The sequence below is a fragment of the Harmonia axyridis genome, chromosome 5 (assembly GCF_914767665.1).
Source record: "Harmonia axyridis chromosome 5, icHarAxyr1.1, whole genome shotgun sequence".
Lineage (NCBI taxonomy): Eukaryota > Metazoa > Arthropoda > Insecta > Coleoptera > Coccinellidae > Harmonia > Harmonia axyridis.
Window position 1 is genome coordinate 27,471,263 of NC_059505.1, and position 13,538 is coordinate 27,484,800.

Sequence of the window (13,538 nt, forward strand, 5' to 3'; positions counted from 1 at the left end):
GGCCTCCCTTACTTTATTTAAATACAGGCGACCAACTTTTATTTAAGGATCTTTTATTTTGACAGATATCTGTTTATACCGAATATTTACCGTCGTTATTCAGCAAGAACTAACCTATAAATATTTGTAGCTGTTTAGGTAAACAAAGTAATGAAGTAAACTTTTTGAGAAATTTGCATTTTATTTCTTGATTTTGGACATCTGTGGGAACCATTTCATTCGAGAAAAAAATGTGCTCTCAATAACGAATTTTTCAAGAACTTAAACGATTCTCAACGAAACATATTTAATTTGAACCTACTAAAAGAATTAAAAATAATACTGATAAATCCTGAATTTTATTAGAAATAAGAATTTTCCTATATGTGTAATGTAGTATTGTTAAAGCATAGTATAAGGTATGTATAGTAGTAGTACCTATACTATGGTTAAAGAATGCTACTGCATACTGAATATTATTTTTTTTATATTGAATATAAATAATTCATTCTGTAATATGGACACACCAATGGGATTGTTTTGAAAGAAAAATAATAAACTTGTTACCTAAGTCCTTTTTTATATATTGAATCAACATAGCATAAAAAAAAACAAATCACAATGCAGAACCAAATTAATTAATTATCAGTAATGTTAATACCTATAAAATTATACGTTAAGTACACTTTTTTCAAAATTATTGTAGGAAAAAGTACAAAAATACATAACATAATTCTGTTAAACAAAATAATCTTCCAATACTGGTGGTTTCTAATCTTCCAATACTGGTGGTTTCACATAAAAAGAAATACTTGATTGACTTCCATTCAAACTTGATGATACTTCATCAACAAATTTCTCTAATAGTTCCATCGATAAAACCCCAGTAGTTTGGTACAGCTCCTTCCATATTACGAATTGGTAGACTAAAAACGAATTAAGGTAATATAATATATAATTTAAGTTTAATTCAGCTAATAGCTTACCTGTACATATAGCTGATAACTATTTCTATAAAGCCACTTATGTGCATTCAAATTATCTTAGAAGTGTCCATGATTTTCCACAATGAAGATTGCAGTTATAAAAATAAACTTCGAAATTTTCCAAGTCAACTAGTCGATTTGTTTGAATTGGTTTTGATATATTTTCTACACCAACTGTATCTATTATGAAAAATCAATTCCTCAATAATGGTCCCAGCTAAAATTGCTAACGCTATTTGTTCTTTCATTTTCGATTTTGAACTTTTACCAAATGAATTATTTTATTTATCAGAATACAAAATAAAGGTGACAAAATATAAATATGTCAAATTTAAAGATCTGTCACTTTACTGACTTTCGTTAAAAGCACCTTGCAATAGTTCACTTTTAACGTCCACGATAGAGGATCCTTTATTACAGGATCCTTTAATAAAAGATCGCTTATTTGTGCGTTGCAATAACTCTCTTTTTATTAGTACTGGAGTAATGAGTCGGCATTTGTATATAAAGCTTAATGTTTTCAGGGGACTTATTGCAATCGTCATCGGCAATTGATTTCCTTTTGAAAAATTTTCGAATATCCATTTTTCCAAGGGTAAATCTATCATAAAAATGGAAACATAAGTAAAAATGACTCTCAACAAACAAAAAGAAACGGAGCAGTCTTTGGGCAATGCCGATAGAAGTGAAAATTAAGTAACTTGTGAATTGTATCGTCGAGCTATTCGTTTATTATTTTCGAATTATTTTTGGTTGACGAAATAGTGTTTATAATCAAGGATTGAAGTTTAAGTTGCTCATTAATACCTCTTTACAAACCGAAAATTATTCCGAAATAATTATCTAATGGTTCGGCGCTCGACTATACAATTCACAAGGTAGGTACTTAGCTTCTGTTTTTTTTACACTTCTAATCGGAATAATCTACAATATAATAGTTGAAACTTCACATTGATAAGTTAAGAGGGGTTTACCCACGTGGCTTTCCGCGTATCAGTCAAAAAGTAAATTCCCATTCATTTTTCCCTCTAGGGGTCTTGCGATGACAAAACTTTGTACGGTGTATGAAGTTGTACATTCACATTAATATATATATTCTACCTTTTTTTATGCATATAAGTAGAGGGCAGCACTATACGAGTCTTTATTTAAGAATCGGATTTTCAGCTTTTGACAAAACTTTTTGTATAATATTTTTATGTGAAAATTCATTGAAAAAAAGGTTCCGTAAAATGGGGCGAAGTCGGACAGTAGGGGTGAAAACGGACACTCGGTTCTTGCCGTCGTTTTCGTCAAAGTTACGTGATACGGTTAGATCAAATTAAAATGTTTTGACTATAACGGGTTAATTCAAGTCTGGCAAAGGTGCTGTGCAGATCCTTTGAAGAAGATAATCATTCTCGTAGCTTGCAGGTACGTCTTATTGAATGTAATCATTCATCCACTTTTTACAAATTTTAAAAAGAAACTCTTGCACACTAGAAATAGTGGGGAGTGCTTGCATGAAACATATTCTAAGTTGTTAAGGAATTAATCGAGAAGAAATAGCTATAAAAATTACTTCTTTCAATAATTCCTCTTTGATAATAAATGAAGAGATTCAAAAAATTTCCCTTTGTAGGGGTGAAGGCGGACAGAATGGGCCAGCAATATAAGGCTGAAATTGGCATTTCATTCATGAATTACACCCATGAAAATTTACAAAAGGCTGTGAACGATGTTAAAAGTCATCGAAAAACACTTAGAGAAGCTCCCGAGTGTTACGGTATACCAAAGTCAACGTTATATGATAAGGTGAAAGGAATAAAAACAAAAAAACATGGAGGACAAACAAAACTGTCTGAGTTAGACGAAAAAAAATTGGTCGACGGAATAATCACATTATCCGAATGGGGTTTTCCAATCACTAGAAGCGACATTCGTCTTTTAATAAAGAGCTTTCTTGATAGAAAAGGGGTGAAGATTGATCAATTCAAGGATAAATACCTTGGAATTGATTGGTTTTATAATTTTATGAAACGGCATAATAGAATCTTGACAAAAAGACTAGCCCAAAATATAAAAAGAGCACAGGCAGGCATAACAAAAGATACTGTCAAAGACTATTTCGAAAATTTAAAAAAGTCATTGAGATGGTTCCAGCAAGCCACATAATAAACTACGATGAAACCAATTTAACAGATGATCCAGGAAGAAGTAAAGTCCTAAGTCGTTGTGGTTCAAAACGTATAGAAAGGATCACAGACTCGAGTAAATCTAGCGTATCAATAATGATGGCTATAACTGCGTCAGGGGCTGTATTGCCCCCATATGTTGTTTATAAATCAGTGCATTTATATCCAACGTGGGTCGAAGGAGGACCAATTGGAACAGTTTATAATCGGACCAAGTCTGTCTGGTTTGATTCAGCAACATTTGAGAATTGGTTCGATCGAATTCTTCTGCCATACTTCAAAAAATCATCGGGCAAAAAAGTTCTCATTGGGGATAATTTAGCTAAAGATGTTTTTGTGTCCGTCTTCATCCAATACGAGGCTCGAAGACGTTTCTGAATTGAAATATACGTCTGTCCGCCTTGACCCCACACATAGGGGTGAACGCGGACACTCTTTACCACAAAAAAATAGTGAGAAGCTAAAATTTCAGGATAAAGAAATAATCAGATTATATTTGTGGGGCATCATGAAATCTTAATATTTTTTTTCATAATTTTTCTGCTCAGTTTATGAAAGTTATTCACAAAAATATTTGAAAATCGTCCGACTTCACCCCACTTTACGGTTGTGCAGAAAGTATATATCAAGGATATATATTTATTTTTCAATAAAAAATTCATCAAATTTTTAAATTGAAAAAAAATATTAAGGACTTTCCAAAATGACAAACTCTTTAAAATGAATAATAGTGAAAACCTCGTATAAATCGATGGTTTCTAGCGCGAGTTAAAACGTTTCTATTTTTGAACCGACCCAACCGCTGAAACGCTATAGACCCCACTCAAGTTTATGGCGCAACATTTGTAGCTACTCAAATTAAAAGAAATTGTGTTACATATATTGTACTGACCTTCATTATCTCTTTGAAAGTTTATATTGAAAGTAAAAGGAAGAATATAACAGTCTGTATAAAGCACGTGCTTAAAATGCATAGAAAACCTGGTGTGTGCAATGATTCGATTTTGTTTCAGACTTTTTGAGAGATCCACCTGTTGCTTTGATGTTCAGCTTAACCAAAGTTCTGTAAGGTGGCGCTCTTCAAAATTTTTCGAATTCCCGCTATCTACCTGGTGCCGTTTAAAAAGGAAATACTGATTTTAGATAATGCAAACATTCACAATAAATTACAATTCAGTTCATATCAAATTTTTAATCAAATGAATGAAATATAATCACAGACCATAGAATATAAAATATTATTGTTCTATACTCAAAGCTCACGACAAGAGTGTAGAAAAGCAGTAAGTCGTCCACTATCCATCTATACAGGGTGAGTTTTTGACTTGTACATATATTTTAACCGAAGATTATTGAGGTCAAAAGAAACACTTTTTCATTTACCATTTTTTTCGATTCGGCCCTGTTAAAAAGCTATGGCCATTTTAAATTTTCAAAATGAGCTAATTCACCCCTGACAACCGCCGGAACACTGAAGTTTTCTCAAGCATAAGATATACCTTTTGAACCTTGGAAATAAGCTACTAAATTAGAAAAACCATCATAAACTCACGTTTAACATTCCATTTGTTGAACAAAGTAGTATTTATAATAAAATAAATGAGTTATCCCAATTTCGTTGACGCTAAAAATTAAATAATCTTCTCTTGATTTTCTATTTCATTTTCGATAATTATAACGAATTGAGCTCGCTACCACCCATATTATTAGCTCTGATATTCATATCCATTCATTTATTATATCGTTGTTCATTTAATTTCGTACAAGAATTGTCATTTAACCTTACAATCTCAAATAAAAAATATTCATCTGTGAAAGTTCTAACACAGACTAGTAATCTGTGGTTTTAAGTTTGAACATCAAATTTCGAGTGTTGCCAAATATAAACACAGTTCGGTTTGAATAATCTATATTCTAACCTAAAATATTCATTTAGAGTTCACACCACAGAATACTAAATATATAGTTTCACCCCTGTGGAACGCAGTATATGGAGGAGGGGCTGGTTACACACCCGAAGGCTGCGCCCATAACCCTCTGAAAGTTAAGAAAGAGAAATAGAGTAATTCCTTCAATGATCTTAATCGTAGTCATAGACCATAGAGCTAATCTCCAGATCTTTGGTAAACGTTAAGTTAGTTCTATCACAGATTACTAGTCTGTGGTTCTATATTTGATTTTCTGTGGTTTTCGGACTATCGGAAATTCGTAAGGAAATTGATATACTTGGTGTATATATTTTCCATTTTTAAAAAAGTGAGTGACTTTAGCTTCTATAAAGTGCCTTCAATGTGATCGCAAGGTATTCTTTTATGCATTCCGTATATTTACTTCTTATCAAAGTGTATTTTATGAGTGGTATTTTGTTTTCTAAGTGACCAATTTCGGAAGATATTGCTACTGTTAAGAATTAATTTTTAAGACTTTTTCAAAATTTTGTTAATTTATTATGAGCCAGATGTTAAATTTGAAAAATCTTTGAAATAGTTTATTCACGGATTATGAAGCGCTTAAATTATCTTCAAAGTCTATAAAATGCATCTGCTTCTATATGTTGCTCTTTACTAATTCCATAATTATCGGTGTTTTCAGATGATTTCATCTCCAACTGCATCTTGCTCAATTGATAGGAATAGTGATTTGGAGTTATCAAATGTCGCTTCAAAATTTTCAATCCAGAGTGAGGATGCCAGAATAGAATCTTCTGTAGATATGAGTAATCCAAGATTTCAAACCCAACTTTCAAATACCCCTTTTCTTTATGTCCATAATTCATCTAATTCCCTTTATGTCAATCCAAACTCCCCTAATACATTCCTAAAAACGGCGCCCTCCGTTCCTATGGCTAAGTCTACGACAATACCTCATAAGCCTATTTCTGGCCTGTCTCTTCCATCTAACCAGAGTTTATTATTACCTAACAAAAACAGTTCATTGAAGCCACAACAAATTGTTATACAGAAAGGAGGAACTTTCGTGATCAAACCAGTTGGTAATTTAGGAAATTATGGGGAAAATGTTCATGGAAATAAAATACATATTACATCAACAACAACATCTTATGTTAAAAAACCTGCTGCTCCAAAATTTGTTTTAACATCTCTTCCAAAACAAACAGGATCTTCTGCAGCCAACCCAGTTCGGTCCAATTTGGCAATGTTGCCTCTAACGGTACCTTCTAATACTACAGAGCAATCTTCAAACTCTTTTAAAATCATGAACACCCCATTACTGAGTATTCAAATTTCAGATACTCAAGTACCAAGTTCCAATTCGCCTATAAGTTTGACATGCGATTCAAACAGTTGTAGCTCTGATAATTCTGAAAATAAATTGATTTGTTCAGAAATAATCGATCTAGATAGTCCAGTAAAAGAGGAGTTATCTCCAAGTAGTGATATTATACAAAACAATTCATCTGATATGCTAGATAAACCAGTGAAGAAACCAAAAGAATTGAAATTTTCTACACATGGTGTTTCAATATTGAAGAAAAGCATAACATTTGGCAAGGACAAATGTAATATGAACGCAAAACCTTTGATATTTTCTGATTCGGTTTCAGCTTTAACTATAAGTAAGGATGCAGATGATTCAATTATAAATACAGAAGATGATAAAAAAATTAGTGTTTCATTAGAGCCAAAGGTACCACCTGTTGTAACTCAGAAGTCGGGAAGAAGAAAGTCAAGTTTCTGTTTCCGTAAGGATTTTGATGATTCAATTCAGTTCTTTGATGATGCTGTTGATTTACAGAGATCACTAGAAGTTAATGGTATTTCTTTGACAAGAGAAGTAGGGAATGAGACAATTTCTAGTGATAAAAATGAGGAAAATGATATAGAAATAAATCTAATCCAAACAGAGAGAGCTGGACCAAGTTCTGTATCTAGTGAAAACTTTGATAACATGATTAAATGGGAAAATGGTATCGGAAAATTGCCAGGGACTGATTTGAAATTCAAATTGAATGAATTTGATATGATAGAGGTCCTTACAAACTCTGACCATGAGGATGTTGCTAGAAAATCTGCTAAGCCTAAGGATACAGTTAAGGAGGAAGATATAAGATGCATTCAGTGTGGTTGTTATGGACTGCTTTCTGACTTTTATAGTTCAAAATATTGCAGTTTTTCGTGTAAGGAAAAAAGGAAAGAATTGATAAAAGAAAAGGAATTGAAACATAAAAAGAGGAAGAAAATGAAAAAACGGGAAACAGAAGAGAATAAAAATGAAAATGAGGAATCAGAATCGTCTATAGAAAATTCTTTTAACAGTAGACTTCCAGATTTCTGGAGATGTAAAAATAAAGAATTCTCTTGGGCCAAATACCTGGAATACACTAAATCTCAGGCTGCTCCTGTTAAACTTTTTGCAGATCCTTTTCCTTATTCCCGTAACAAATTCAAAACAGGAATGTTGCTTGAAGGTATTGATCCCCATCATCCTTCCCATTTTTGCCTCCTTTCAGTAGTGGATGTGCAGGGATACAGAATGCGACTCCATTTTGAAGGTTTCTCTAAAGATTATGATTTTTGGGTTAATGCTGATAGTAACGATATATTTCCCCTGGGCTGGTGTGAAAAAAATGGACGCTATCTTAATCCACCTCCTGAGTATGCAGATAAAGAGTTCAATTGGATGCAATATGTAAAAGAAACCAAATCGATAGCAGCACCAAAAAGCGCATTTCCAGATCGCAGTCGCAATGTAAGTAACTCACTCTTTTATAGGGTTTGGTGTATTTGAGGAGATTGTGTTACTTGTTTGTAAAGAATGAGATCAGTTGAACTCATTACTTAGGTAGTACTATTTACTCTCATTTTAATTCAACTACATGATGTTTTTTTTAAATTATTCATTGCTTGTTTTCAAATAAATCTTCATGGTAAAATTTATTTACACAATCTCTTTTTCATGTACCAAATTGAATTCAATATTAAGTTTGCTAAATTTTATTTTTTTTAGGTCATTTGTCCTATTGGGTTTAGAGCTGGAATGAAGTTAGAAGCTGTGGATATGAAGAACAATACGGCAATGGTTTGTGTTGCTACTGTGAGGGACGTACTCGAAAACAGGATTTTAGTTCATTTTGATAGCTGGGATGACATATATGATTACTGGGCAGATCCATCATCTCCTTATATACATCCAATTGGTTGGTGTGATAAATTTGGTCACTCTCTAACACCTCCTAATGGTAAGTAACCTAAATTGTTCATCAAAAATTAAGTATGAATTTGTTAATAAAATAAAACAAAGTAATTTACAGAAATATATTTATGGAAATTTCTTGGTTTTATCTTATTTATAATGAATTTCCACTAAGGAAGAACCAAATCCATTAAATATGAATTTGTTATTGTGTATAGAAGGGTTCAGGCAGTTCAGAGACCTGTATTATCCAAGTATAAATATTTATTGACTATCAGCAACCATGTTTTTTCTCTGTTAAAAAAAAAACAAATTATATTATTGCTCTCTAGTCTACGGAAGGTGGAGGAAACTTTGTAATCTCTTCTGGGATGAAAAAATCTGGTAGTTCAAATTAATTTATAAATATACAATAATTTGAAAATGGAATACTTCCTTCATAAACTAATAATTTCTTTCCAATTTATAGACTATCCAAATCCAGAAGACTTTGGTTGGGACGCATATCTAAAACAAACTAACTCATCACCAGCTCCAGTGAGGGCTTTCAAGCAGAAAGCTGCTTCTGGGTTCAAGAAAGGAATGAAATTGGAATGCGTAGATAAAAGGATACCACAGTTTATCCGAGTAGCTAGTGTGGTAAATGTTAGAGATCATCAGATAAGAATACAGTTTGATGGTTGGCCAGACAAATATTCTTATTGGATTGAAGACGATTCACCTGATATTCATCCTGCTACTTGGTGTCAAAAAACAGGACATCCTTTAGAACCTCCTTTGAGTAAGTTTTTTTTTTTCAATCTATGTAATAAGTTTTTATTTCTATGGATAGAAAAAGTTGAATAAGTCTTACTTTATTTACTAGATTTTTATTATTGTGGTGAACAACAACCAAAAATCTGTGTTTTCTGAAGTGACTCAACCCTTTTTGATTTACCTGGTCAGTGTTGAGATACTAAAACACAAGAAAATTTGTTTGTTTGGATTTTTATAGAACTAATTGACCCTTAATTAATATTGTTTAATTTTTATTTTGAAATTATGACTTAGAATGTATGATCGGAAGTCTGAATTAAATATGAAATTTTGTGAAGAAATTAGAGGAATGTGAATTTGTTGAACAAACATGTCAAAACTTTAACCCTAATTTTTTTCTTCGTAACAGTGGTATCTGATCACACATAGTAATATTATTCTTAGGTTTTTCAAATATGCAATTCAACACTTGATCCATAATTAAAAACTACTACTTTTGACATTCTACAGTAAATTTTGTTCCTTTTTCTTCTTTTCCTTTGTTATTACTTTGAAACAGTATATAACAAGCGTTCAAATAAATTCGTGGTCAAGAGTGCTGTGACATTCTACTGAGTTGAAGTTTTGTGTACAAAAGTTGTGCCCAATAGATTGGCACAGCACACTAGACCACGAATTTAAATGAACGCTCGTTATTTTTCAATAATTTCTCAGTTGTTTCAATATTTGAATGATTGATTTTATTTTCACTTATTTTATTAGCCCCAGATGACTTCTATGAATTCCTGGATTGTCCTACAATTGGTTGCAAAGGAATAGGGCACGCATCAGGACCAAAACATTCTACTCATTCTTCAACAGAAGATTGTCCCCTTTCCGATCAGAATTTGTTCACTGAAAAGAAATTGCCGGATAGATTGTTGAGCCCAGGAAGGTCAGTTGAATCTGTGGTACCAAAATCTAGGGAACCTAAAGAGAAAGTGTAAGTATAAAATGTTTCTTTAACTTCAATTCAACATAAAGATTTATACCTCAATCTTGTTAATATTGAATGATGATAATTGAGATTCAGATTCTGCTGTTATTTCAATAATTGAGAAAATTTCGAACTGCCAAACATTATTACGGTCTACCTCAATTGTTAATTAACACCCTTACTTTTTACCCCATCCTTTCTGTAACTCTACACTATGTATGGCCTTCTTTTATACTTTATGTCTGTTCGTTGGGGTTATTGTAAATATCCAAATGCTATCGACCAAAAACTTCTTGTTACTGCTTGAAGCATTCATAAATCTGGAGTTTTCTGATAATTTGATTTTTGTAATAACCTAAAACCCTTCGTATAAATTTAGAACCACCCTGTAGATTTAATTTTTTGTGTTGAAATATTTTGCTGTAAAAGAGTGAAAACAACAGTAAAAACTGAACACAGTGGTATTCATATCTGCATTTTTTTTTTAGGAAAACCAAAGTTGGTAGACCTCCAAAAAGGTCGTATAATGTCACTAATGAAACAGAACACGGACCAAACAATGAATATGGGGAGCCAAATAATAAGAAGATTTGTTTAATGAATACTGTAGATAGTTCCATAGAAGGTAGGATAATGAATTATATCCAAGATATGTCCGTACTTAAAACAGAAAAAGAATGCCAAGCCCTACATTCCAAGTTTCTGTCGATATATACAGACACTGATACCGATCCACTCACTTGGTCTATATCAGAGGTGAGCATATTTATTTTTAAATCTCTCATTTGAAGATGCATGATTAGGAATCACTTGTACTTTTGGTAACTTTTGACAGAACCGCACCTTTTATTATTTTTCATTGAAAATGAGCATTCTTTCTTGAATCTTTATGGTTTTCAATGATGGCAAACTAGTATGTATTTTAATAATTTTTTTTTTTAATTTGAAGAGAATCGTAGAAGTCTGCATAAAAACTAGTTTACCATCATTGGCTATTATTGAAAACTATCAAGAATCTTTCAAGAAAGCCCATTTTCAATGAATAATAGGAGAAGTAATTTTTGTAAACATTTACCGAAGTAAATTTCTTTCTTTTAGTATTCTTGAAATTGGTTTGTTTGAATAGTTAAATATTTCTGGTGTAATATTAGGTATAATCCGTATATCACCTTGGTTACTATGGTTAGTAAGTTGGTAGTCTGTATATGTCAAATTCCTCAAAAACCGGTGACTATTTCCTCAAACTTCGGTGAGTTATCTGTCACCAGAGCAACCATACTTTTATTCTGGTTAAATTCGATAACCACGCCCACTCGGCATGGCAGTTGTCATTTTCATTTTCAGATTATTGTTTATGAACATTTTCCGTGACATCTAACACTCTAAAACTTTAATATTTTAATTATGAAACAAATACCCTTCATAGTCATTAAGAACTTTTAGTTGTTTACAAATTAAAAGAGATCAACCATTTATAACCTGCAAAATTCTGTCAAAGAAAAATTTGGTTGAAATGACAAATGTCAAGCGGTTACGAGGCAGGTTACCTTAAACATTGAAAACCACTAGTAACCGCTCTGAAAGTCTCGGGGATATATGGACCGTACCCATTGTAATATTTTGCTAATTACAAAACCACTGAATTTTACATCTTTCAAATTTTTAATATTTCTATATTTACAATAATTGCTATCTTTTCATTAATATCTTAATGTTACTTTTTTATTAAAATGTATTATAATTACAGGTTGCAAGTTTCATACAGTCTTTACCGACAGGAAGCGATTACTCTGAAGTATTCGAAAAGCACATGATTGATGGAGAAGCTTTGTTACTGATTACCCAAAATGATATCATGGATGTTTTAAATATAAAGCTTGGACCTGCTATCAAACTTTATAATAGTATTATATTATTGCGAGAAAAATCAAATGAAATATTCAAAGAGTAAATATATGGATATGAATTTTGTAAATAAATGTAAATGACTGGGGACATATTTATTGTATTATATAGTTTGTTTTGAAAATAAATTTTTTTTATTGTTTCCAGAGTTTTGTTTAATTCTTCAAGGAATTGAGGATATTCTTTTTTATTCTCAGTTAGTCTTAAAAATTGCCCACAGGTGTATAGTTTCATAATAATATGTAATAATGATCTCTGCAAATATTGCAATAAGGGGAAAACCTTAACGTTCGAAATATATTCAAGAAGAAAAATGAATAGAAAAGAACTGACAAGAAGCTGGGAGCTTTTGTGAAATCGTTCAAATTCATCTTTATGTAATTTTTTCCTGAAATTTCACTTTTTTATTTTGCTTAATAACCTGCAAAGTGATATGCCATGAAAAATGGAATATATCCCATGTTTTCATGTATATACGTAAAACTTAATAAAAATATTGAATACATTCTTTCGCCTTTTAAATTTTCAAAAAATAAATTCTGCAATTTTTTTGGCCCTGAACTTGACACCACTCGAAAATTTTTGCATCTTGGCAATCCTTCTACCTTCCCTGAAAAAAAAAATTCCAATGTGTAAAAGTTACTTAGCGGAATTTTTGGATAATTCACTTTATCGATAAACTTCATTTTTACCCAAATTCCAGTACAACCTGATGGTTAGAAACTCCAATCGAAATTTTACAAAAACTTTCTTTTATTTTGCAGTGCCTTCTTATTAAATTTTAATGGTGCGCCCTCCTCAGCATTGCTGTAATTCCGTAGAAATTTTGCAACTGTTTTTCAAATTTCAGATCGATTGGATTTCATATGCCACATGGAATAATCCTGGAAACATACCAAAAAATTTACGAACTCAACCGAGGTATTCCGATCCTGCAAATTAAAAATCTGTAGCACATTTCGTTCGACAGCCAAGCGGTTGAACAGAATTGAGTTAATCTCAAATTCTTCATCAGTCACTCAATTATTTAAGACTACCTGGCTCACAATTTGAGAATTACTGGCATTTGGATGTTCATCTAAAGAGTAAGGTCTCCTCATAGAAAAGCCCAACATTCTCAGACGACGTCGGATTGTTATATATTTTCAAATTCAAAAGTTTACTATATTATTATAAATTATTATAAATGAATATTAAAAGAAATATATTTATTTGAGTGATTCACGATTAAATATGAAAATTTGTTATTCGATATTTTCCCTGATTGTCGAATTTATAGTAAGAAGTAAGTCTGTATCTTTTGCACTTAATCGTTATTATTCCGATCCTCGTTTTTTCACATGATTTGGAAGTTTAGGTATTTACTTCAATCTTTTTTGAGTAAATATGAAACTTTGATTCATTATGGGACATAAGACGTGTGCTCTTTGTGGAGAAACACGCGAATGGAATGAAATATCGTATCACTGATATATGTTTTCATTTCCCTACTCATGTTAAATTAGATAATTACTAAAAGTAAAGTACATATGCTCTCTTTATGAATACTACTATTACGGTCCCCTCATACTAACAACTAAGTTTCTGCTTAACAAAGTTGAACCGTGT

At 31.8% G+C, this 13,538-nt stretch overlaps 1 protein-coding gene across 1 annotated transcript; it reads left to right on the plus strand.

Annotated features, from left to right (window-relative positions):
- The first annotated feature begins 5,280 nt into the window (after positions 1 to 5,280).
- On the plus strand, positions 5,281 to 12,076 carry LOC123681157 (lethal(3)malignant brain tumor-like protein 3). The gene is made up of 7 exons (XM_045619391.1): positions 5,281 to 5,395; positions 5,732 to 7,849; positions 8,108 to 8,339; positions 8,763 to 9,074; positions 9,812 to 10,031; positions 10,514 to 10,781; positions 11,773 to 12,076. The coding sequence occupies exons 2-7, from the start codon at positions 5,732 to 5,734 to the stop codon at positions 11,974 to 11,976; spliced, it is 3,354 nt and encodes a 1,117-aa protein (XP_045475347.1). The 5' UTR covers positions 5,281 to 5,395; the 3' UTR covers positions 11,977 to 12,076.
- The last annotated feature ends 1,462 nt before the right edge of the window (positions 12,077 to 13,538 follow it).

Coding starts and splice junctions, on each gene's coding strand:
- LOC123681157 (XM_045619391.1), top strand. CDS start 5,732: ATGATTTCATCTCCAACTGCATCTTGCTCAATTGATAGGAATAGTGAT. Junction 9,075..9,811: donor TCCTTTAGAACCTCCTTTGA/GTAAGTTTTTTT, acceptor TTATTTTATTAG/CCCCAGATGACTTCTATGAA. Junction 10,782..11,772: donor TCACTTGGTCTATATCAGAG/GTGAGCATATTT, acceptor TTATAATTACAG/GTTGCAAGTTTCATACAGTC.